The 22,534-nt window shown below is 38.5% G+C and overlaps 1 protein-coding gene and 1 long non-coding RNA gene across 3 annotated transcripts in view; one reads left to right on the top strand and one right to left on the bottom strand.

Moving 5' to 3' along the window:
• Positions 1-22,534, top strand: part of LOC126356236 (uncharacterized protein DDB_G0284459-like) — a 399,334-nt gene that overhangs the window by 304,549 nt on the left and 72,251 nt on the right. For both annotated transcript variants that reach the window (XM_050007061.1, XM_050007063.1), the window contains exons 12-14: positions 1,758-1,936; positions 5,636-5,696; positions 20,723-21,349. In XM_050007061.1, coding sequence (XP_049863018.1) covers positions 1,758-1,936; positions 5,636-5,696; positions 20,723-21,349 — 867 coding nt within the window. The remainder of the gene's footprint in view (positions 1-1,757; positions 1,937-5,635; positions 5,697-20,722; positions 21,350-22,534) is intronic.
• LOC126356238 (uncharacterized) overlaps positions 12,432-22,534 on the bottom strand; it is a 34,241-nt gene continuing 24,138 nt past the window's right edge. Inside the window, exon 3 of the long non-coding RNA XR_007565616.1 lies at positions 12,432-15,593. This is a non-coding gene — a long non-coding RNA (uncharacterized LOC126356238). The remainder of the gene's footprint in view (positions 15,594-22,534) is intronic.

Raw genomic sequence — 22,534 nt, forward strand, 5'->3', positions numbered from 1 at the left:
GCACAGCACGAGAACTGGAAACCTCCCAGAGAGTTGATTGAGGTGATGGTTAATGTGACTGTGTCCCAGTTTTATGATAAGCTTGAAGGTAGGCAACTGGATAAGAAGCGACTGTGCTCACTTTGGCAAAATACATTGTCATCAGAGCTTTACACTGTTTTCCCTGACTGTAAGGTGAAAACCAGAACAGTCCCTGAAACTACCCTCCAAATACCTTCCCAGTTGTGAGATAAAAGAACCTCCCCCATACTGGCATCATACTCAAAAATAATGGATGTTCAACACAGAACAAACTGCTCTTACCCTGTATCTGAAGAGGGGTATATAAGAAAAGCCTAATATTGCCCACTCTCCTCGCTAGAAGGAAGTGATGAAACATGAAGAAAATGAAAAATAGGATAAAGATTGCATGAGAAAAACAAGGTGACAGAAAGTTTCATATGGAAGTGAGAGACAGACAAGTGACATGGCAAAAGTAAAAATCTTACGTGGAATAGGATGAGGGGTAGGTACAACTGGCAAATAAATGACAAAATAAATGAAAGCATTAATGACAATGAGAATAATGTACATAGCTATGTATACCACTGACTAAAAGGACAATGCAGACAGCATAATTCATCAGACAAGCAACAGGCATCTGATTTTTGTATTGCTGTTATTGTGGTCTTCCTTCTGAAAACAGGTTGGATGCAGCTCTCCACACTACTCTATCCTGTGCTCATCTCTTCACCTCTGAATAACAACTGCTACATAAGTCCTATTTGAATCTGTTTACTTGTTCATGCCTAGATCTGCCTCCCACACTTCCTCCAATAGTGAACTGGTGATTCCTTGATGTCTCAGAATGTGTGAATGTTGAACTTTCATCAGTGTCGAGGTAATTTTGCTATGTGATCCAATTATATTTTTGATGACTCTCACTTTCATTTCTGTAACAGTATGAATTAATATGTTGACATATGCCAACCTAGAATGAAGAGTACGAACCACGCCCACTATATTTAATTTCTGAACATCAGTTTCTGACTTAGCATCATTTAACAAGTTAGTGTATATTGCTGGAACAGTGGAGCATTTTAAATGGTGATGAAAATGTGTAGGTGGCTCCTATTTCAAAGAATGTTCATCAAACAGATGCACATAATTATAGGCCTATACTCCTGGTTTCACTCTGTTACAGAGTTATGGAACACATTTTATTCCTGTGTCTTATGACCTATTTTGAGGCAAAAAATTTCCTGTGTAGAATTCAGCAAGTATCATGTGAGTCACAGTCTTGGAAACTTGGTTCACTCCATTTGTCCACAATTTTCCCAGGGAAAGGAGACTGCATTGTCTATGTTGATGCCTTGTTTTTTGACTTCTGAGAGGCATTAAATACCATTGTGGACTTAAGTGAGAAAAATGAGAAATTTTGGGATACTGGACTAGCCTTGTGGCTGGACTGATGACTTTCTAGCAAATAGTACTTGGCATGATATTCTCAATTGATTCAGTGTCATATTTACTACCTTTTTGACATTATTATATCTTTTCCCTATTCTAATTTCCCTCTTGGATAGCAAAATATAATGACAGGAATTTTGGTGCTGAAATTTTTATGTGGCTATTGGTAGTTGTCATAGCTTACGATTTATTGCCAAATTGTTTCTTCTCATTTAATTTTTACCTTTTATTGTTAACTAGATTTTCATGATTTTGTGAAATCTAAATCATTAATTGTTTTCTCATTTTTGTTCTGTGTCATTTTATAGGACATTGCATCTGTATGCTCAAAAAGAATGTCACCATATGAAGCAGTTAGCAGCAGTCAAGCAGATGTAGGACATCCAGGTGAAGTGACATCTCTTGAGAAATCACCACTTTGCAGTCAAGCTGATGTTACAAGTTCCCCATCTGATGAAATGCTTCTGCCAAAGCCACCAAGTCAATCGTAAGAAGATACTTTTATAGAATTTGTGTGCTGTAAAATTATGTTGTAGTAGTCTTCATCTCTTCATTATCCTCTAAGATATCTTTCTTTTTTTTATCTTTTTCCACTAGGCACTGAGTTTCATGATGTAATCCTATACAGTAATTTCAGTGTCATACAGTACAATTTACTGCAATCATTTCTTTAGCAAGTTAATCCTGTGGTCATCTATGTTAATCTTGTTACCTGTATATTGGCATATCACTGACTTCAAGACCTGTTTGCTTCTTTGATTAATGTACATAACAGACTACTGAAGAATTTGAGAAGCAAAAGTTCCAAAACCAAAGAACATGAGGATACATGTAAAAATGAAATACTAGTTTTCATTTCAAATGTGAGCAATGGTGAAAATTGAGAATGTATTTTCAAATTTCATTGCACCAGATTAAAGTAACAAAAATTAGTCCTTAGTTTTGTTAAATGATGTAATTGGTAATTGAAGACAATCTTACATCATAAAACAGAAATCTTGTGTCTGTGATCCATGTGGAATGTGTACTGAATAATGTTAAAGAAGATCATGTAATGATAATTGGCTGATCCAATAACAGTTTCGATCATAGACCGTTACACATAACTGAGAATTGCCCTTACATTAATATGATATGGTGTCGCTCTTTGAGTGATATGATAATATACCTGGCTGACACATTCTTTTGATGTGCAAATGCAGAACTTTAGTAGTCATTCAACAAAATGTGGCAAACAGATAAGGGTGTGATTGATGCATCATCCCTCATATAGTCACTCCACACAAAGTGTGAAATAAATCTGAATTTTTCCTAAAGTAAAATTTTTTGAAATAATATAAATTTGAATGCTTTCTAATCTAAACTTTTCTGAAGGACAGAGCTGCTGAATAATGACATATACAGTAAGAGCAACTTAGTGTAAGATTCAAAGTATGTTTAGGCTTTTTTCATCAAAACATAAGAAGGTTGTTAAATGAGAATGATGAGCTTCTCACATCACACAAGGATTGAAAAATTGGAAGGTGTTTTATATATAACTGATAATCATTTGAAAGTCGCAGAAATTAAGCACATGCACCTGGAAAATATAAGGTAACATCACATAATTGTAGGCAAAATGTAACAAAAGATGGAATCCCTGATATATACAAAAACTGGATTAAAGTCACAGATTCAGATAAACTTTGCATTGAACAGTTGCTTGAATGCTGTGCTTCAGTGATAAACATGGGAACATACAAGACAACATTTGTGAGAGTTTACTATCTTCAAACAGGAAATGTCAACTGAAGCAACATGCTGCTCAGTATTATTACAAGAACTAACAGAGGTTACTCTAGTTTCTCTGTTAGTAATACTAGTATTTAGATCCTGTACTTGTAGTTCTAATGCCTCCTTGCTGTCAGAAAGTTTTTTATCAACAGCCTCACATAATTTCAGTCAGATTTCACTTTATTAATATCCTTTTGACAAGCATTTACTTTATTATTTACTTCCTCAAATCGATTATAGCAAACTTTGTAATCATTGCCAATTCTTTCCGACAATCTCACTTCTGTAAGAATATTTGTATCTTTGAAATCTTCTTTGTTACTAGATTCACTCTTACTTAAGTGTTTATATTGAATTCCATCTTATTGTACAGTTATTTGTGAAGTAATTAAGGTTTAGAAAACAGTAACTGCATCCAGTTCGGTGCCTCCACCTTGCCACTTGGCAGTTCAACCAGTTTTAAAGGAGTTTCTAGCATTCACTGACTTGGCTGAATTTCAGAGATATTGAACTCAGTTTCATTGTCTTATAACTTTTTCGCCTTCATCGTCAAAAACTGGTTCTAACATCATCTGAGGATTCAAGTACTGGTTCCATCTTAACTTTCACATCATCCTTATCATTAGATTGCATTTTTAATAGCCTGTTAGAAACGATTAACAAAGGCTGTAAATATTCTTGACTTGACTTAATTGCTTGACCTTGATGAGCGATGGCTGCCCAGTGTACCAGCAAATGCAATGTGGCACATTGCGACATAATGCAGGCAGCAGCAGCAGCTTTGGTGATGAGGATGGCAGTGACTATCACCTATTGCAGCAGCTCCAAGGGGGGCTGGGCACTGGTGAGCAGGCACAGTAGGTTGCAGATATATTGCAGATCCACACAGCTCCGGGATGATACACCATTTTTTTCTGACCTCAGCACCATGCTGTAGTGTCATCTTCTTACCTCCTTCCATCACGTTCAAGATTAGTGAGGCTGATATTCACAATTCACTTTTCACACTCATGAGCAAGTCTTGAGACTGTTTACACACTCATTTTGATATCGTGTTAGTGCCTACTGAGTTCCCTGTTTGTACTGATCACATTGACAGTTAAGTTTCCTGGCTAATACACCATATGTGGGGCAGCGGGTAAATAAATAATTAATATTCCCCATTTACAAGAGCATGGAAACTATTTTTGTGGTCAGCCAGATAGTGATGGAGAATGTACTAACCATTTCCAGCCTGCAAGTCCACATTATTCTTTGTCCTCATTGAAAGAAAATGTTCCTACCTGTTATTTAGTCATCGGGATCAGGAACTGTGGCCATAAGTAGAAGTTTTGAGTTATAACTTATCAATGTGTTCTGTAAATGTTCACACACAAAATATAATTATATTCCTGATAATAATAATAATAATAATAATAATGATGATGATGATAATGCCCCTATTGGAAACATCACTATGAACAGTTCAGAGGTGACCTCTACAGAAAGTTCCAGGTACAATGGTCTATCATCGTGACTTCTAATAATCAAAGTTCATTGCTTGCCTTAAAAGTGGAAAATAATCTCACCACTTGCCAAGCAGCACACAAAAAGTAACTTCCGTGAAATCTAAGTGATCCAGGATGGTGTACACTCCTCACAAGTTCAGTTGCTACTTTTACTGAAAATGTGTTTGGTAGTTACATGGTTGTGACACCATCCAAGGCAAAGTGCTTGCAGTCATTTGACTGATGTGGACAGATTGACATCTTGGTGCAAAGTGTCTCTCCTTACCATTTCACTGGCGGTATTTGTATATTGGCACAGTGGACTTCTGAACAGAACATCTGCCATCAACCACTCTAGGCACAGATTGCAATGTCAAAATGGCCCCTTCTCACACATGTATTAATTAATATCTCTGTTGTATAACAATTTATAATCTTCTTATTTTTTTATAAATAAAGTTGAGTTTGCTTTAGTTACTGAAAAGTTTTCTCTCAGCTGCATTTAAACTTTTGCTGGCTAGAAGTTTTAGAATGGAACTGGCCTCAAAATCAACTAACCCACTGTCCCCACACCCTCTAGCTAACAGTTTGCATTTCCTCTGCCCTGTCATCAGCTCAAATCCACACCTTCACATCACTGTCATTGTGCACTGCACCTCAACAGCTCCATTGTGTGTGTGTCACATGCCTAGCCTATGAACTTGCCACCACTCCCGCCCACAGTCCTACCCTGCTCACTTAATGCCTTCCTCCAAATTTTTAGCCACAGTTCCCTGACTTCCCTACTCTTGACTGTGTGTGCGTGCGCATGCACACGTGTGCACACTGCTATGCTGTTAACAATTATACCTAAGTATAGTATTATTGTCCTCTACTTGATACAAGACTTCCATTACTTTGTGAACTTAGTTGCATATCTTTTTCAGGAGTGAAATTATAAGCACTGTCAACATTGGTGCCATTGAAGCTAAAATCTGGGCAGAACAGGTAATGGAATAAATGAGACTTCTTTTACTTATAAATCTATTATAAGATTTTAAGTATCTGCCAGGTATCAATGAAGGAGCAATTGAAAGTGACCTGTGGTAAAATACAGGCTCCTTTTTTACAGAGCAGTTCTTCCTAACTGCCCCTCAGTTGGGCTTTTGTAATAGGTTCTCCAAAGAGAAAGTCATACAAGACCTCACAAATGAAGTCGTTTCAGAGCTGAAAAAGAAAAATTATCCCACTGGTATACTTTATGACTTTGCCAAAGCCTTTGAATGTGTAGTCTGCAAAATTCTACTTGCAAACTAAAATTGTAAAGCATTCATACCTTTCCTCATGCACTGATGGTATTTTCACAACAGTAAAGTCAAAGAAATGGAACTATCCCTCGAATGGGGGAATACTAATCAAGGTTCCTAAATCAATCTTCCCAGACACAGCTCAGATGATAGCTGAACAAGCCTACAACTGGTTCAAAGAACACAATTTAAGTTTTAATCACATGAAGATTGTGCTGTTTCAAACAAGCCAAAACAGACCTAGTAGTATCAGAAATAGATGTTAAAAGTCATGCATTAAATGAAACTCTTTGTATAAAATTCCATGGGGTACAACTGGATAACAAGTTAAAATGGAATCAACACATAGATAAACTAATCAAGGTGCTCAGTTGAGCATTCTTTGCTCTGAGATATATTTCTCACTGTGTTAACTCAACATAGAGAGTTGGCGTATTTTACAGATTTTCAGCTCCTGATTTATGGAAAAATCTTCTAAGCCACTGCACCTAAAATAAATGATGTATTTATTCAGCACAACTGAGCAATAAGAATACTGAGTAAAGTTCATAACCACACATCATGCAGAGGTTTTGTTAAGGACCTTGGAATTCTTACAGTACATTAAAATGCAGGACAACTTCTGTGAAGTTTGGAAGGTAGGAAATGAGGTGCTGGCAGAAGTAAATCTGTGAGGACAGGTCATGAATTGTGCTCTGATAGGTCAGTTGGTAGAGCAATTGCCAGCAGAGGGCAAAGGTTCCAGTTTCAAAGCCTGTTCTGGTGCACAGTTTCAATATCAAGGGAATTTTTTTAAAAAATAAAACAATAGTTTCAGGTGACCTACACAACCACAATACAAAAGTAAACTTTATCTCCTCATGTAGGATTTGGAACACAGGTATGTACTTCAATACAGAGGAATTCAACAAACTCCCATATAACATAAAGCAAGAAATTGGGAATGATGATCAATTCAAAAATCATGACCTGTTCAAGAGAAAATAAAGGAGTGTGTCTTATTAGCCACTTGTTCAAATTCTCTGATTATTTAGATCCAAGGACTGAAAACACCCATTGGCCGCATGGAAAGTAGCACTGTTCATTGTGAAGCTGCATGAAAAGTAGTAATGTATTTAAAAGGGCCTTCATTGTTACAAATGTAGATAGCTGTTTTCTTGGAAAAATATACCATTGTAATCAAATAAGTATTATATGTTGCTTAAGGCTTTTCTGTTAGACTAGTTGTAAAAATAGTTCTCATTTGAGATATAGGAAGACATCACAGTATTTCACTGGTGCAGCTAACTGACATCTTCAGGTGTGACAAACACATTGCTGGACCATGACTGAAGCTTCAGTTATAGTTCAGCAAATTGTGTGTCACACCTGAAAATATCAATCAACTGTGTCTCTGAAATGTTGTGGAGCTTTCTCAATGACGTACAATGTCTTGTCTGAGAAATAACAGATATTTAATACACCTGAGAAAGCAACAGATTATTTTTTTAAGTGATGAATTTCTCTCTAATTTATCAGGTTACAGTTAGCCAGTGTAATAACAAATAGTATTAAGAAATTAGTTATAGCTTGTTGTCGATGCATTGTACATTTGTATCAGTACTCCAGTCTGTGACATACTGGTAGCACTAGTGTGTGTGTGTGTGTGTGTGTGTGTGTGTGTGTGTGTGTGAGGACATTATCCAAAAAGCTTAGCAATAATTTCAATCTTGTTTGTGTGGATCTCATCTACATGACACCGTATTTTGTTTGTGTGGCACTCTACTACGTGACACCTTAACTCCTTTCATTGTTTGTATCCCACTCAGTAGTTTTCAGGGAATATTAACAATTGACAGTAAATAAATGTTGAGTTTGCAGAAATAGGGTGGGGACATTGTAGAGCAGGGCTGACCATGGTGCGTCAAACGGTTCACGAGACAGGTGTGCAGGGAGCGTGCAGGCCAAGACTCAGCCTATCTTGGCTTTGCACTGTCCTTCTTAGAAGTACTCGGTACACCGTGACATTTCATTTACTATTGTGGTGTGGAATGTTTTGGTCAGTGCAACTCTGTTCAGTTCAGCAGGATCGTGGTGTCAGCACTGTTAATACTTCACTATTTGTTTGTGGTGTGAAGTATGTTCACAAGTCCAGTGACAGTTTGCACATAAAGAGGCAGTCTAGTACTCTATCTCCACAAGCTCATAAAACTGAATGAGGATGACAGATGGGAGGGATGAGAATTCTCATTATGTATTATGCAGTTCCATAGTTGATGGGTACAGCAAATTTGTTATGAAATGACAGAAAGAATTTCAAAATTTAGTAGACAACGAAAGAGCAAAAAATTACAGTGGTCAGTAGACCAGATTCATTGTTCTGTACATCGAGAAGGACTTTGTGCTGAATTTGCATGCATGGAGCACTTGAAAATATTGGTGGTTTCATTCTGAAGTCACATGCATTATTCTTGCATCATTTCCAATGATTTTTGATGGAACTGAATGAAGTGCATGGAGACACAATGTGTATAATACTGCAAAGTATGTGGTTAAATCAAGAGGCAGGCCTGGAATGATTTTTTGATTTAAAAACTGCCATTGTAGAAATTATGAAGGAAAAAGGAGTGTAGGAACAAAAGCAAAACGTCTGGAATGGATTGCAAATGTCACATTAGAAGTGGACTTCACACTGCCCACAGTAAGTCACTATAAGGTGAGAAACACCTAATTTCTTATATGATGGAAACATTAGATTTGAAGAATTCATTGTGGCCATAAAAGGATTATAAGGATAGTTTCTATTAGTAGTGTAATGTTAATGTTGTTTTAAGGTGGCAATACTGTTTCTCTATTTGTTTTTTTGTTAACTTCCATTTTACAGACACTTCTGTTTTTTCTTTATTCTCTGTGTGCATTAATTGTCATCCATCATTGAGTGTAAGCTATAAGCTATTACATATGTAAATAAACTCTGTCCAAACAGACTTATTATCGAGCTGCATTTACTGTCGCTGATTCCTGTTTTTCAGTGTAGTGGTAGAGTTTTTTGGTGGCATCATGAGAAACAGGAAATTTGATATTACCAGCGAAGTGTTGGCATTGCACTATAGAATAGTTTACACATCAGTCTTTGAAGTTGTCTGGAGGGGCCCTTAAGCAGGGCAGAAATTCCAAATGGAAGTGATATTTGGGGGAAAAGGCTTTTTAGAAATTGTTAATGGCACCGCTATTAAGCCTCTGAAGGAGAAAGAAGCTGAGGGAAAAATATGGTCAGAAAAGGATGCAAAAGCATAGAGAGATGCTATAACATGGATGGAGGTAGTGCCACTTATACACCTACTTTTGTGTTACACATCAGCTGGCGTGTGGACAAAACTGAAGACTTTTACGAGAAAGAGTCTGCAGTGAGCAGTCACCTACTTCAGCAAAAGTTTTTCTCACTCCAATTTGGTTACATTGAAAATAAAAGGAATCAACACTAAACTAAATCAAGCTATTGAATCACTTTCAGAGAAAATGATAATAACCAAGTTGTTGATGTAATTTCCAGAGAGATATAAACATTTCCATTCAGCATGAGAATCTGTCCCCTTTGAGAAGCAAACACTCAATGAGTTAACTTCAATATTGCTTATTGACGAGGAGAGAAATCAGTGTGATCAGCTTGAGGTAGCTTTGGCCAGCGTAAGCAGGCAGGAGAGAAACAATCAGTCTGATCAGCTTGAGGTAGCTTTGGCCAGTGTAAGCAGGCAGCAAAAAATTACCTGTCATGCTCATGGTAAGGAGGGCTATTTTGCAAAGGACTGTAAAAATAAAGTGGAGAGAGAAATGAGGAGCTACAAACACTGTAAGAAAAGAGGTCATTTGGAGTCAGATTGCAGGTTGCTTAAGTCCAAGAAAGGCAAAAAGGCTCAGTATGTAAATGCCTTTATGTGTATGAGTCAAGAAGTTGACCTAGAAGATTATTGGTTCATGGATGCAAATGCTAGTGAACATATGTGCAGTGAAAGAGAATTATTTAAGAAACTGGACAGTTTGTGAAGCTCTGTAAAAGTTATTGTGGGTGGTGGTTGTCTTCTTGATGTGACTGAATGCAGCACTGTGGAACTGTATGTAGGGAATTGGGTTAAATTTATCAAAACAGTACTTCTTGGAGTGCTCTTTGTGATGGAATTGAAATTAAATCTGTTTTTGGTGGGAACTGTGTTGGACAGTGTATGTGTTTAGTGTCAGACAAGAAACAATGTGAATTCTTTAACTATAAAGGTGAAGTCTGTCCATTATCCAGATGTATCAGTAAAATGTATTGCATATTGTTTTCCCTAAACAGGCACAATCAGAACTTTCAATTGTTACTTTGATGTGTGCAGATAAAATGCACTCTATTGGTCAACAGTAATGACACTAGCAGCTTTTCATCAGTCGATACTGATAGTGGTCTGGTAAATTTGTCTAAACATATTGAAAACTTGAGTGTCTGGCATAGAAAATTGAGCCACCAGAGCATCTCACATGTGAGAGAGCTCTTGTCACATAAAGGAGTGGCCTTCATGGCCAACTCTGTCACTTGTGAAAAGTGTTTGACAGGTAAACAACACTGCCTGCCTTTCCGCATCAGTTTGTTAAGAGCTAATGTCACACCTGAACTGGTTCAGGCAGATGTCTGCTGTCCTATGGAGATGCATTTGCTTGGAGTCATATATTTTTTGCTTTTGCAGGATGACTACTGAAGTTATCACAAAGTATCCTATATGAAACAGAAAGATGATGTTAAAGGTTTGAGCAAGAATTTTATTTAAAAGCTGAGAGAAAAATAGGTCTGAAAATTAAAGTTCTATGAAGTGATAATGGTCAGTAGTTATGAATACTGACTTTGGTACATACCAATTGTTGTGATGAAGAGAACATAGATAAAATTTCAGAATGAGAAGGGCATAAAGAAGAAATGAGGATTGAGATTGTGGAAGAAAATAAAGTTAGCTTAGAGAAGAACAAGAAATCATTGATAACAGAGAAGATTCTTATGAGGAAGCAGTGGAAAATGTAGATGATAAGAATGAGAGGAGATATAATCTGAGACACGGGAGGAATATTCAATGCCTGAATTACCTAGAGGATTATGACTTTGGCCTGTTGACTGCAATGAGTGATGATGACCCCAGCACCTGCACTAAAATGATGTTTTGCAGTGATGCTGAAAACTGGAAGGGTGTCATAGCTGGAGAGCTGCAAGCCCTCTAAGAAAATAATACATGGGACTGTGTATGTAAGCCAAATGATCGTAGTGTTATTGACACAAAGTGGGTGTTTAGACAAAAATACATGAGAAAGCTAATGTTGTTTCTTGTAAAGCTTGTCTTGTGGCTAAAGGTTTCCAACAAAGATTGTCTTATAGAGAGATATACAGTTGAGTAGCAAAATTAACTTCAGTGAGACTTTTTCTGACTTTTTGTATTGAGAATAACTGCCCCACCAATCAACTAGATACTTGTAGTTGGCTTCTCTGTCAAGAGATAGTTGGAGAATTTAACATTAAGTTACCTAGTGGGTGTTCCAGTAAACTGAATCATAAAGTTTGTAAACTCTGTATGGTTTAAAGTACTCACATAAAAATTGGAATGTCAAATTCCAGAAAGTAATAACTGGCTTAGGATTTGTAAGATGCGATTTTAAGTGTTACTTGTATATAAATACAGAAAGTAACAAGAAAACAAACTTATGTGTTTACATTCATGATCTGTTGACAACTTCAACTTCTCAGAGTGAAAGTGACAATTTAAAGCTGTTATAAAATGATAACTTTAAAATGAATGAATTTGGTATGACTAGGAACTTTTTAGGTATGAATATTGTTCAAAATTTAAGGGAGGGTACTGTTATTATTTGTCAAAGTGCCTGTCTGAAAAAGTGCAAAAAGTTTTTGATATGTTTGAATGGAATTCTCTTTTAACTCCCAAGGAGGAATCATTTGAACACAATGTCTTAAAAAGAGAACAATGTGAAAATGAAGCTATTGAGAAAAGTTGTACAAAATTGATAGGTCATTGGTGTATGCTATGTTAGGTCCTAGACCAGATATTTGTGTAACTGTAAGTATTCTAAGCAGCTACCAATCATGTACAAGTCTGGATTTATGGAATGCTTTAAAACGTGTATTGCATTATGTTAAGGGAACCCTAAGGCTAGGCGCAAATTGAGAAGCATATAGCACGTGTGACATGACACAACACTACAGCGCGACACGCACGTGCCGCACAGGTCGCGCGGGTCCAGCGCATATTGTGATGTGTACACCATACTTCGCACGCGCCGACTGGCGACGCTCTGCAATGACTGAACCGAAGCGCGCGCAACCTCTTATCTTTCTCAAATGATTTTACAGAAACTATTCTCTGAAAATATATGATTTTTGCCTTACTTGTAGCGTTATGTCAGCTTCGTGACAAAGTGCCCATCACCTCACTAATGACCATTCTTATTGTGATGTACACATTTTAGTAAGACACTACACAAAACTCAAAAAGTTTACAACGAAAATTAGGGGTTGCTATGATTTTGCGTTCTGTGCGTGTTACACCATATGTTGCTGCGTATGTAATTCAGCTAACATGCTGAATTGTTGTTTAGATGTGGAAGGATATCTCTATCTGCCTCCGATCTCGAGAAAATGGATCCCATGTAGCGCGCTCACTTCCCATCTCACATCCGCAAGAATGAAATACTCGCAACATTTCTCGTATCTCCTAAACCACTCGAGACATTGAAACGAAAGTTTGGCGAATGATAGCACACAAGGAGGAGAGTGTTTTGCCAATTATTAAACACATGGAACTTTCTTATCTATGGTGATTTATCACTACTTATACTTCTTTTTTTATTTATCTCACTCCAGTGACTGTATTTTTTAAGAGTTGTCGACAGCTAGTGAAACAAGAGCTTCCTAGTATGAAAATAAAAATGAAATTTCTTCTTTTATGTTACTGCAAACCGATACTACGAGGTTTTTCGTAAGCTATTGAGCTCTGTGATTGCCAACTACTTGTTTAATGAGGCCCTCCGTTTTGGAATTCTGTCTCAATAGCTGATGTGAGAGGAGTTTGGCAAATTACATTGTGACAAAGGAAGTACAATTAAACCAGTCACCAAGAGAAATGTGGCCTTTACTCATAAATTGGTGATGCTTCTTCGAATGAGAAAAGGTTAACAACTCACACAAAAACAGACTGGCAATTCTGTTGGAATTTTGGTGGAATCCCCGTAACCCATCGTATTTCTAACACTGAGCAACTGGAATGGAAACTTACCAAAAGATTTTATTCCTTCTCTTGATCTGAGCAGTATTAAAATAATGACGAGCGTTCCTTCAGGCGGAATGATAGGCACATGCCAGATACTGTTTACTCACCCAGGGCTTGCCAAACTGACATTGCGTGATCGCGAATAAAATAGTTGTTGTTCAGAAAAATAAACAATTGATCTGTCGCACAACACAATGATCAGTTTATTGTCAGCAGCGAAGGATAATGCGCACGACTGGAATGCACAAGCTAGCCATGTGTGCCTTGTGAGATGGAGTTAGAAAAACATTGTCATGAAAGTAGATCTGCCTTTGTCAGCAGCACATTTCAACAAATTAAATATATCTAATCGTAACAATCTTTTAGGATATTCCTACTTTCATAATAATACCGACCATTTTCTTCATTTGTGTATCCTATTGTTGTATAATTAGTTTATTAATTCTGATAATGTCCATGGAACAATTGAAATGCTTTTTCTCATCACGGCGAACCAATTAAAACATTGTTATTTGTGACTGCATTTTGACTGTTTCCAGCTTGCAGTGGAAATATGTTGTTCACATGCATGTAGTACAGTGTGTCGTATTACATTATTACATCCATATCAGAGTAATCACTGTGAAACTTCTATACTTCAGATCTTGGACGCTTTTTACCAGATGCACAAAGGGATCGCACCTGTGGAGATTATCCCTTTCTAAATTTTTGTAACAGATCGTATAGATACGCTAGCTTACTAGGCAGCGAGAAGATAACATTGCTTTACTTTCCTGCTTTGATTCTTAATCACATGATTTTATAATATTCCTTGCTTCCTCATTCACTACCCTCTGTCCCTTCTTGCGATCTGAAAACATCACTGAGGCATATGGTGCAATTCCAGCGGCCAATGGCTCATCAGTTACTGAAGTATACATTTTTCTTGACAGAAGAAAAACAAAACAAAACTATGCTCATATAAATAACAGAAAAGTATAACATGCTAACAAAGAAAGCTGGAGCGTTTAAATGGTGAAAAACGAAACACTACCCAAAGGCTATAAAATTCTACACAGTAAGGCAAAATTTATCGTATGGGCAATATTACCACTGCTCATATGCGCCGTTCCGATGTGAGCATATGGCCGTGCTACTTTTCCGCTCCCCACCTCAAATTTCCCACGGTGCTAGCAAGGCAAGTGCGACGCGTGGCGTGAGAAACTGTGCCTCAACCACAACTCCGCGCGACCTGATGCAGGTGCATGTCGCATCCCAGTCATGTCGCGTCGCAGTTGACGCGGTCCCATTTGAACCTGTGATGTTACAAAAACATGCGCTGCACTGCGTCGCGCCACACGTGCTATACGCATCTCAATTTGCGCCTAGCCTAAAACTAACCTGTTATGTGCAGGTGATAAGAATTGTACTCGTACTGTAATTCATTATGTTGACTCTGATTGGGCTGGTGACAGAGTGTGTAGAAAGTCTACAGGTGGTTATTGCTGTAGCAATGGAATGTAGTACTTTGTAGAGAAACACAGAAGTTGCAATGAAGTTCAGGTTGTTCACAGCACTGAACACATTGGCTGGACTACAGTAATAATGGTTACAGAATAGGCTGAGCACTCATTCGTGGTTACTTAAATAATATTGTTTCTTTTGGCGCCTCACCAGAGCATGCCAGGGAACTGTCCCAGGTGGCCCCTGTAAGCAGGCCTATGAACTGTATGGACACACAATCTCTGATATCATGTGGATCATGAGTGAAGGTGCATCACTCTTCCCTTCCAGGGTTGGGACAATCACATAAATAAATTCACTATGTACAGAAAAATGCATGGTACAGAAAAAAAGCACTGGTACAGAAAATAAGCACTGGTACCATAAAAAAGAGCACTGATCTCACAAAGCACTGATATTAACAGTCACAGAAAATACCAATGACTGCCCCGACATCCATTTCATTGCCCAATGATGGTGGCTGGTGCAGCATGCGATGAGCAGACAGCAGCGAATAGGGATGGAAGTGGTGATGAGGTGATTTAGTGTGCCATCCTGCCTTCTTTTGAGAGGCTGTGGAGCAGGACCAGGGTCAGCATCTTCATAATGATGTCCAAGTCAAGGTAAGCAGTTGGCACCAGAGGCACCAGTGGGAGTGTTGGAGACGATGGCTACACAGGACCCAGCAACAGAGGCGACGGAGTTGGTGGCAGCGGTGGCTGTGCTGGCTACATCCTCAGGTGCAGTGGGGACTGCATCAGCAGCAGCACTCGAGGAGTAGGGGCAGAGGCAGGAACCCCAGGCAGCGACTTGTGCTGTGGCGCGAACTGGATTGTCTGCAACACAGGGAATGGCATCAGCAGTGGCGGGGACGGGGGAGGCAGTGGGCCCTCTGGAGCAGGCCTTACTGTGCATGGCTGCAGCTGGTCAAAGTGACAGGACATCCTCCCATCAGGAGTGTGCAGAGGCGCCAGTCCCAGCAATGCTCGACAATGGCAGGAACCCAGTTTGGCTGGCGACCAAAACCTTGAGCCCAGACTGGTGCACCTGACCGGAGCCATTGTGGCAGTGCCAGCAGACGCAGTGTTGGATGCATCAGGTGAAGGAGGGTCTGTGGTTGGTATCTATGTAGCACCTGTGTTGCACTCTTGTCCCCCACTGAAGTGAAATGTTACAAATTCAAGAAATGGTCTAAAGCAGATTCAGGGGGCCTGCTGGATACGTGCTTCAACATCAGAGTTTTAAACATTTGAACCATGTGATCATTAGATTGAGGATGAAACGGGTTAGCTGTGAGATTGTGAACACCACTAGCCTGACAAAAAGATGCAAATTCTCAAGAAACAATCTAGGGGGCCGTTATTGATAACCATGGTATATGGAAGTCACTCAACTGCATAAATCTTAGACAGGGCGAAAATAATGGCCACCACAGTTGTGGACAGACAATGCACCACATAGGGAAACTTGCTGTAGGCATCCACTAAAGTGTGCCAATACTGATTTAGGAATGGCTCAGTAAAATGGACATGTAGATGCTCCCATGGGTGCTGCAGCATTGGTAAGGTGAAAAAATATGCCCGCGGAGCCACCTCTTGCTGAACGCAGTGAGTTCAAGCAGCTATTAGCTGCATAGTGCCCCAGCTGTACCTGGCTGAAAAAATTGAGACTCGCATAGTGCAAAGCAGAAAACAGCAATCTAAGATTGCTAAAGTACTCTTTAGTGGAAGTACACAAAACGATCATATCATCAAGGTAACTGATGCAGCAGGGTACAGAGGCTGTCAGCTGTTCTAAAAAATGCTGAAAACTTGCAGGCACACTAGCAACACCAAAAGGCAAGTATTGTTATTGGTATAGGCCAAAAAGTGAATTGGCAACAAGAAGGCACCATAGTGAATTCATCCAAGGGGAGCTGGAGGTATGCTTCTGACAAATCAGTCTCGGAAAAGAAGTGGCTGCCTGCTAATTTTGCAAACAACTTGTCAGGGTGGTGCAAAATGTATCTATTTATCATGGACTGTGCAATAATTGTGACACCAAGTTTCTGCAAAGATGAAGCTTAGCTGTTGGCTTGTTAACGATGACCAGTGGTGTACCGTATTCATTGGAAGAAATAGGCCGAATGACATCAAGCGACATCAAATGGTCTACTTCAGCTTGTCGCTCTTGAAAAAATTGAGGGCATGTGGACTCTTTCATGGTAATGTGGTCCATAAAACCAGTAATACAACTGAGCCCTGGGGAAAACAGAGACAAAAACTCAGAGGAGAAGATCTGATGTGGAACTTTATCTGAGACAAAATTTATCTCATTGGCAATGGGGAAACTGAAAGTGTTAAATATATCTAACTCGAACAAGTCTGCAGCATGGGAATGATCAACAATAAGAAAGGTGAAAGGGCGAACAGCAGATTTATAAGAGACAGAAGTGGAGAACTCGCCTAGAACTGGAATGTGCTGTTCATTGTAGCTAGACAACTTCCATGAAACTTGTGCGAAGGGGAGGGGAGCTCAAGTCCATGTATGTTTGTGCATTTACTAAAATCCCTGCAGCTCCTGTGTCCACTTGCATTTTTAGCAGTTTATTGAATACACGCAACCCAATAAACAATTTGTTTTGTGAAACAGTCATGGTAGAGGCACAGTTAATGTCTATTGGTCTACTGTGTCTACCACATCTGAAGAGGAGTTACACACTGATGCAATGCAACCTTTCTTTTGACACTTGTTGAAAACCACCCAATGCTTAGGGCACGCAGCTTGCTCATGTTGGATGAAGCAATATGGGCAAGACAGAAGGGCGGCATATAGCCGCTGCTGTGACATGTCCTATTGCTGCTGTGGCTGTAATCAGTGCTGCCACATGCAACACTGAGCCAAACGTTGTACTGCTGCAATGACTTCCCCATCATCCTGAACACTTGCAATGTGTATAACAGACATTGACTGAGCAACTTCAGACACCTCCTCTCACACAGCAGTCTGATAACCTGCAGCCTGTGACATTCCAAAGAACTGTGCTATATTGAGTGCATCTGTAAGCATCTGATTCTCATACTGAAGTGCTTTTTTGCGGACTACCCTATCTGGGGCCAGATGAATAACCACGTCATGCACCAAGTGATCAGCGTAGGATTCATGATGGATATTAATGTCAAGTTTATGACAATGGCTCAACCCATGTAATTCTGCAGCCCAGGCTCTGCAAGATTGGTTTGGATATTTCTGACAACGATAAAATTCTACACACATTGCAATCACATGTGGTATGTGACAGTAATAGGTTGAGAAAAGTTTGCACATTTCATCAAATGATAAGATGGCTGGTTCTTGTGAAGGCATGAGTTGGCACAAGAGCTGATAAATGCATTGCAAAAGCCAAGAAAGAAAGAAAGGCCTACACAGATTTGCATCATCCACTTGAAAAACCTGGCGTTGTTGGTGTAACCATGTCTTGTAGGAGTTGCACTCTTCAGGCAATTCATCGTATGCCAGAAAGTTCAACAGTTGCTCTGATGGGAGAGTAACCTGCATAACCTGCCGTAAACATGCAGCGACCACTTGATTTAGAGTGGCAGCGAGAGCTTGCTGTTGTTCTGTGAGAGCTTGCTGCTGGGCAGTGAGATGTTGGAGTATTTCTTCCATAGAGACATTCGTTGGGTGACTTGACACTCACACTAACACATGGAGAAAATGTAATCCCCACTGTTGCCAAGTTTTCTATAGCAAGAACAAACGCAATTTATGGAATATAGTACTTCATAGAGAAACATGTAAGACGCAATGAAGTACAGTTTGTGCATAACACTGAACACATTGACTGGACAACAGTAATACAGGCTACAGAATAGGCCAAACATTAAAGTGTGATTGCGTAAATAATATTGTTTCTTTAGTGGCTTGTCAGAGTTTGCCAGGGGACCAACCCTGGTGGCCTCTATAAGTGGGTAAGTGGGACTGTGGACTGTATGGCTGTGTGATCTCTAAAATCATGCCCTTTTTGAGTGGAGGTGGGTCAGAGTTTCAAGTTTCAGGTTATAGTATATCATGGGCATCTAAGAATCAGAATTTGTAGCCTTAAGTTCAGCAACTAGTGAACCCATTGGCTCACTTATTTTTCTAACAGTCAAAGAGCTTTTGTGCTTTATGAAGATGTCAGTAATGAGCTTTAGCAAAAACCCACAGTTTGATCATGAACTTAAGCATATAGATGTCAAAATTTGTGAGGGAGAAACTTTTTGTTAAGAAAGTTCTGTTAAAGCACATTAGCACAAATGAGCAACAAGTCGATATTCTGTCAAAGCCCTAAGTAAAATAAAATTTGAAAAATTTAGAGCCTTACTAGGACTTACTTGAAGCTTGTAATTTAGATTTTGTAGCACCATCAATTGACGTTATTTTAAGACGGCAACACTTGTTTTCTTTTGGTTTGTGTTAACTTTTATTTTTCAGACACTTATTTTTTTGTTTATCCTCTATGTGCATTAATTTATCTTGCATTCAGCTTAAGCTATTACATATTTAAATAAATTCTGTCTATACAGACTATTATTGAGCTTCATTAATGGTGCCTGACTGCAGTTTTCTGAAAGTTTTGAGGACACTGTGAATCTTACATTTGTTTTTGAGCTGTGTTTGACACCATTTACGATTTAAGTTGAAAGTGCCCCTGTCTACAAGGAGATGTATTTGATTGATTTGAAATGTATTTCATGTATTAAAAACAAATACTTTTATATTAAAATTGTCCAAGATATCTACATTTATTTATTTATTTATTTATTTCTATTTTCTTTGCATGGAGCCATTGTAATGATGGCTTTTGCAAATGTCAGACTTAATACTATGGTTATATTTACACTCATAAAATACACTATACTCTGTAGCTGTTGCTTCTTATGTCTCTTTTTTACATTTATCACATTACAACTGATGTGCTAATGCCTCATGTTACAATCACTATCTTAAAATTCGTTGAAAGAACATAAACATTTCTCTATTAGAAAAGATATTAATTTTGTTTTAAAAACATTCCCCGTGTATGTTCTTAGAGAGTTTGGTAACTTGTTATATCAAATCAAACCACTGATATATGGACTTCTATCAGTCATTTTTAATGTTGCTCTGTTACGGAAATAGTTACACTTTGTTCTAGAATTGCGATCGTGTACATCACTGCCCTTGATAGCTTCTGTTGGTTGACTTATAAAAAAATATAACTACTTTGAAGATGTACAGAGAATATATTGCCAGATATTTGTGCTGCACAAACACTGCAAGACATGAATCTCTATGTCCCATCCCATGTATATGTCTTATTGCTCTTTGTTGTGGTAGTAGTATTCTTTTTAAATGTACAATAACTGCACAGCCCCATAGTTCAATTCCGTAATTGAGAGAGGGGTAGAGTTTCCATGTCTTCATAAAGAGGTTACAAAACTGTTACAACATAGATGTGTGAAAGCCCTTTTTTGGTTATGAAACTAAAAAAGTCATGATTATGTGGCAAGCTGAGAGTGAAAATCTGTGAAATTGTTCTCCTACGTCCATATACTGACAGTTTGTACCAGATAAAATTTATAGTATGTCTTCAGCATGCCAAAAATAATTAAGTAGTACTGAAAAATTCTTTTCTTTGTGATCTGAATTGTTGAGAAATGTGAAATATATAACCAAGTCATATGCAGTCAACTGTATAGCCATTTAAATGTGGTGAATTCACAGTTCTCCCTTCCTCATGCACAGACAGTGTGCCATGGTGATGGGGAAAATGTGCAACTGGGCTGAGTGCTGTGGCCCTCATGCCAGGGCATGGTTCATGAGTTGGATCCTAGCCCATTTCGGCTGTAGGGGAAATAAGTTGTGATTACAATGCACTGTTCTAATTGCATGTCTGATAAAATTATGTTTCTGTGAATACTGACAATTGTTTTTATTTATTCCGGATTTTCTTGTTTTGCAGCTGGATGAAGAATTTTATGAAAGCCTCGATGGAGAAAATATTGCTGATGTCGCAGCACTAAGGGCAGCTGTGCTAAACCAAAGTAATGAAAAAAAATCTGGAAGGAAAAATGTATCAAGTCCAATGCAGACCGATAAAATCAGAGCAGAAAATAACCATCAAAATGGTATTTCTTGTACCGAAAGTGTGACTACAACTTGTGCCAAAAGAGCTTCATTGCCTCCCATTAATGATATAAGAGAAAATCATGAGGCAGTTCGATCTGAGTCACCTCCTACACCACCTCCTAGAAATCCAACAATGAAACTCAATGAGGCTGATGCAGTTATGAACAGATTGCATTCTTCATCGAGTTCATTACGGGAAGAATCTCTTCGTCAAAGAAACCACTTTGTTCATTCGCCAGAAACAGGCAGTGCAGCCACTTCACACCAGTCTTCAATGACTTCGCTTAACAATCTGAACACAGGGTCAACAAGGAATTCATACCTTCACTTTTCACAGAACAACCTTACATTTTCTGACCCAGATCCAGATGCAGAGTATGAAATATTAGATAACAGAGCACGCGTCACATCTGATGCAGATAGTATACTTTCTGAAGTCTATGAATCCATTAAAGAACAGGTAAGTAAACAGACAAATGATTTTGTGGTATCTAAATTTACAAGTGCGATGTCATGCCATGCCATGCCACTAAATTCCAAAATTTCTGTTGGTGTAAAGTGAAAAAATATTGTACAGAATGCCAGTTATTGGTTCCATTACTCGATACACATTTATGTACAATAGAAAATTCATTGTCTAAGAACAAATTGTCAAGCTTTTGGTTGTTTGAAGCTGGAATGGGCATTTGTTTGTCTTGCAGAAAAGTGAGTATTTTGGGATTTGTTAGCTTCCTCCTTCCTTTGTATTTCTGAGAGTTCTAGGAGGCAAATAAGTTCAACCTGCTATTAAATTTTATGTGAATTGGGCTGTTTTATTGACCTTAAGGGATGTATTTTCATTTGTATTGTGGTTGCGAGCTAACATCCCAAAGATGTTCCAGCCCACATGTGATTTCTCTTCGTCAAAATGTCTTGGCTCAAACTTGCCTGGGGGTTGAACCACATGTGTTGCATTACACACCCTAATTAGACACTAGTGACCCTTTGGTTAAATTGTCTGACTGATGCCAAGTTTGCGACACTGTATGAAACATACAATGTTAATATAACATATAACAATAGTAATAATAATCTTGGGAGCTAAATTAATGTCCCACAAATGATCTAGGACATACAGTTGCAATTTGATTAGAATAATGTTCATTCTGAAAGCAAACTAATAGTGAAAGTGGTCATATTTAGAATTAGTATTGCACTCGAGCGCATGTACATTTGACGCAGTTCGATCATTCACAATCTCATCGTGAATTACAAGTCCAATACTCCAGCCCGTTTAACTACGTGAAAAATTAGAGTTCACACCAGGCATGTGGTTGCTCACTGCTCAGAGACTAAGTCCTGCGATACCACGCAATGCAAAATTTTCTAAGCCGTTTCACTTCCTAGCTACCTAATGATCGACCGTCTGCTTTCGTGTCTCCACCAGCACTATCCCTCTGCCAGTCCCCAGCCGCGTTTCCGCCATTCCGAACATCCTTGCTCAACCGACTAGTGCAGTTCCCTTTCCTGAAGCCATCCATCTGATTGGCTACAGCTTATTCTACTTTATTTTACATTTAAACATATTTAAATAAGCAAAACTTGACCACTTTCAAGTTCTAAATGAAGTTACAATAATATCCATTTCATAATAAATGTTGAATTC

Source organism: Schistocerca gregaria, chromosome 3 (genome assembly GCF_023897955.1).
Source record: "Schistocerca gregaria isolate iqSchGreg1 chromosome 3, iqSchGreg1.2, whole genome shotgun sequence".
NCBI lineage: Eukaryota > Metazoa > Arthropoda > Insecta > Orthoptera > Acrididae > Schistocerca > Schistocerca gregaria.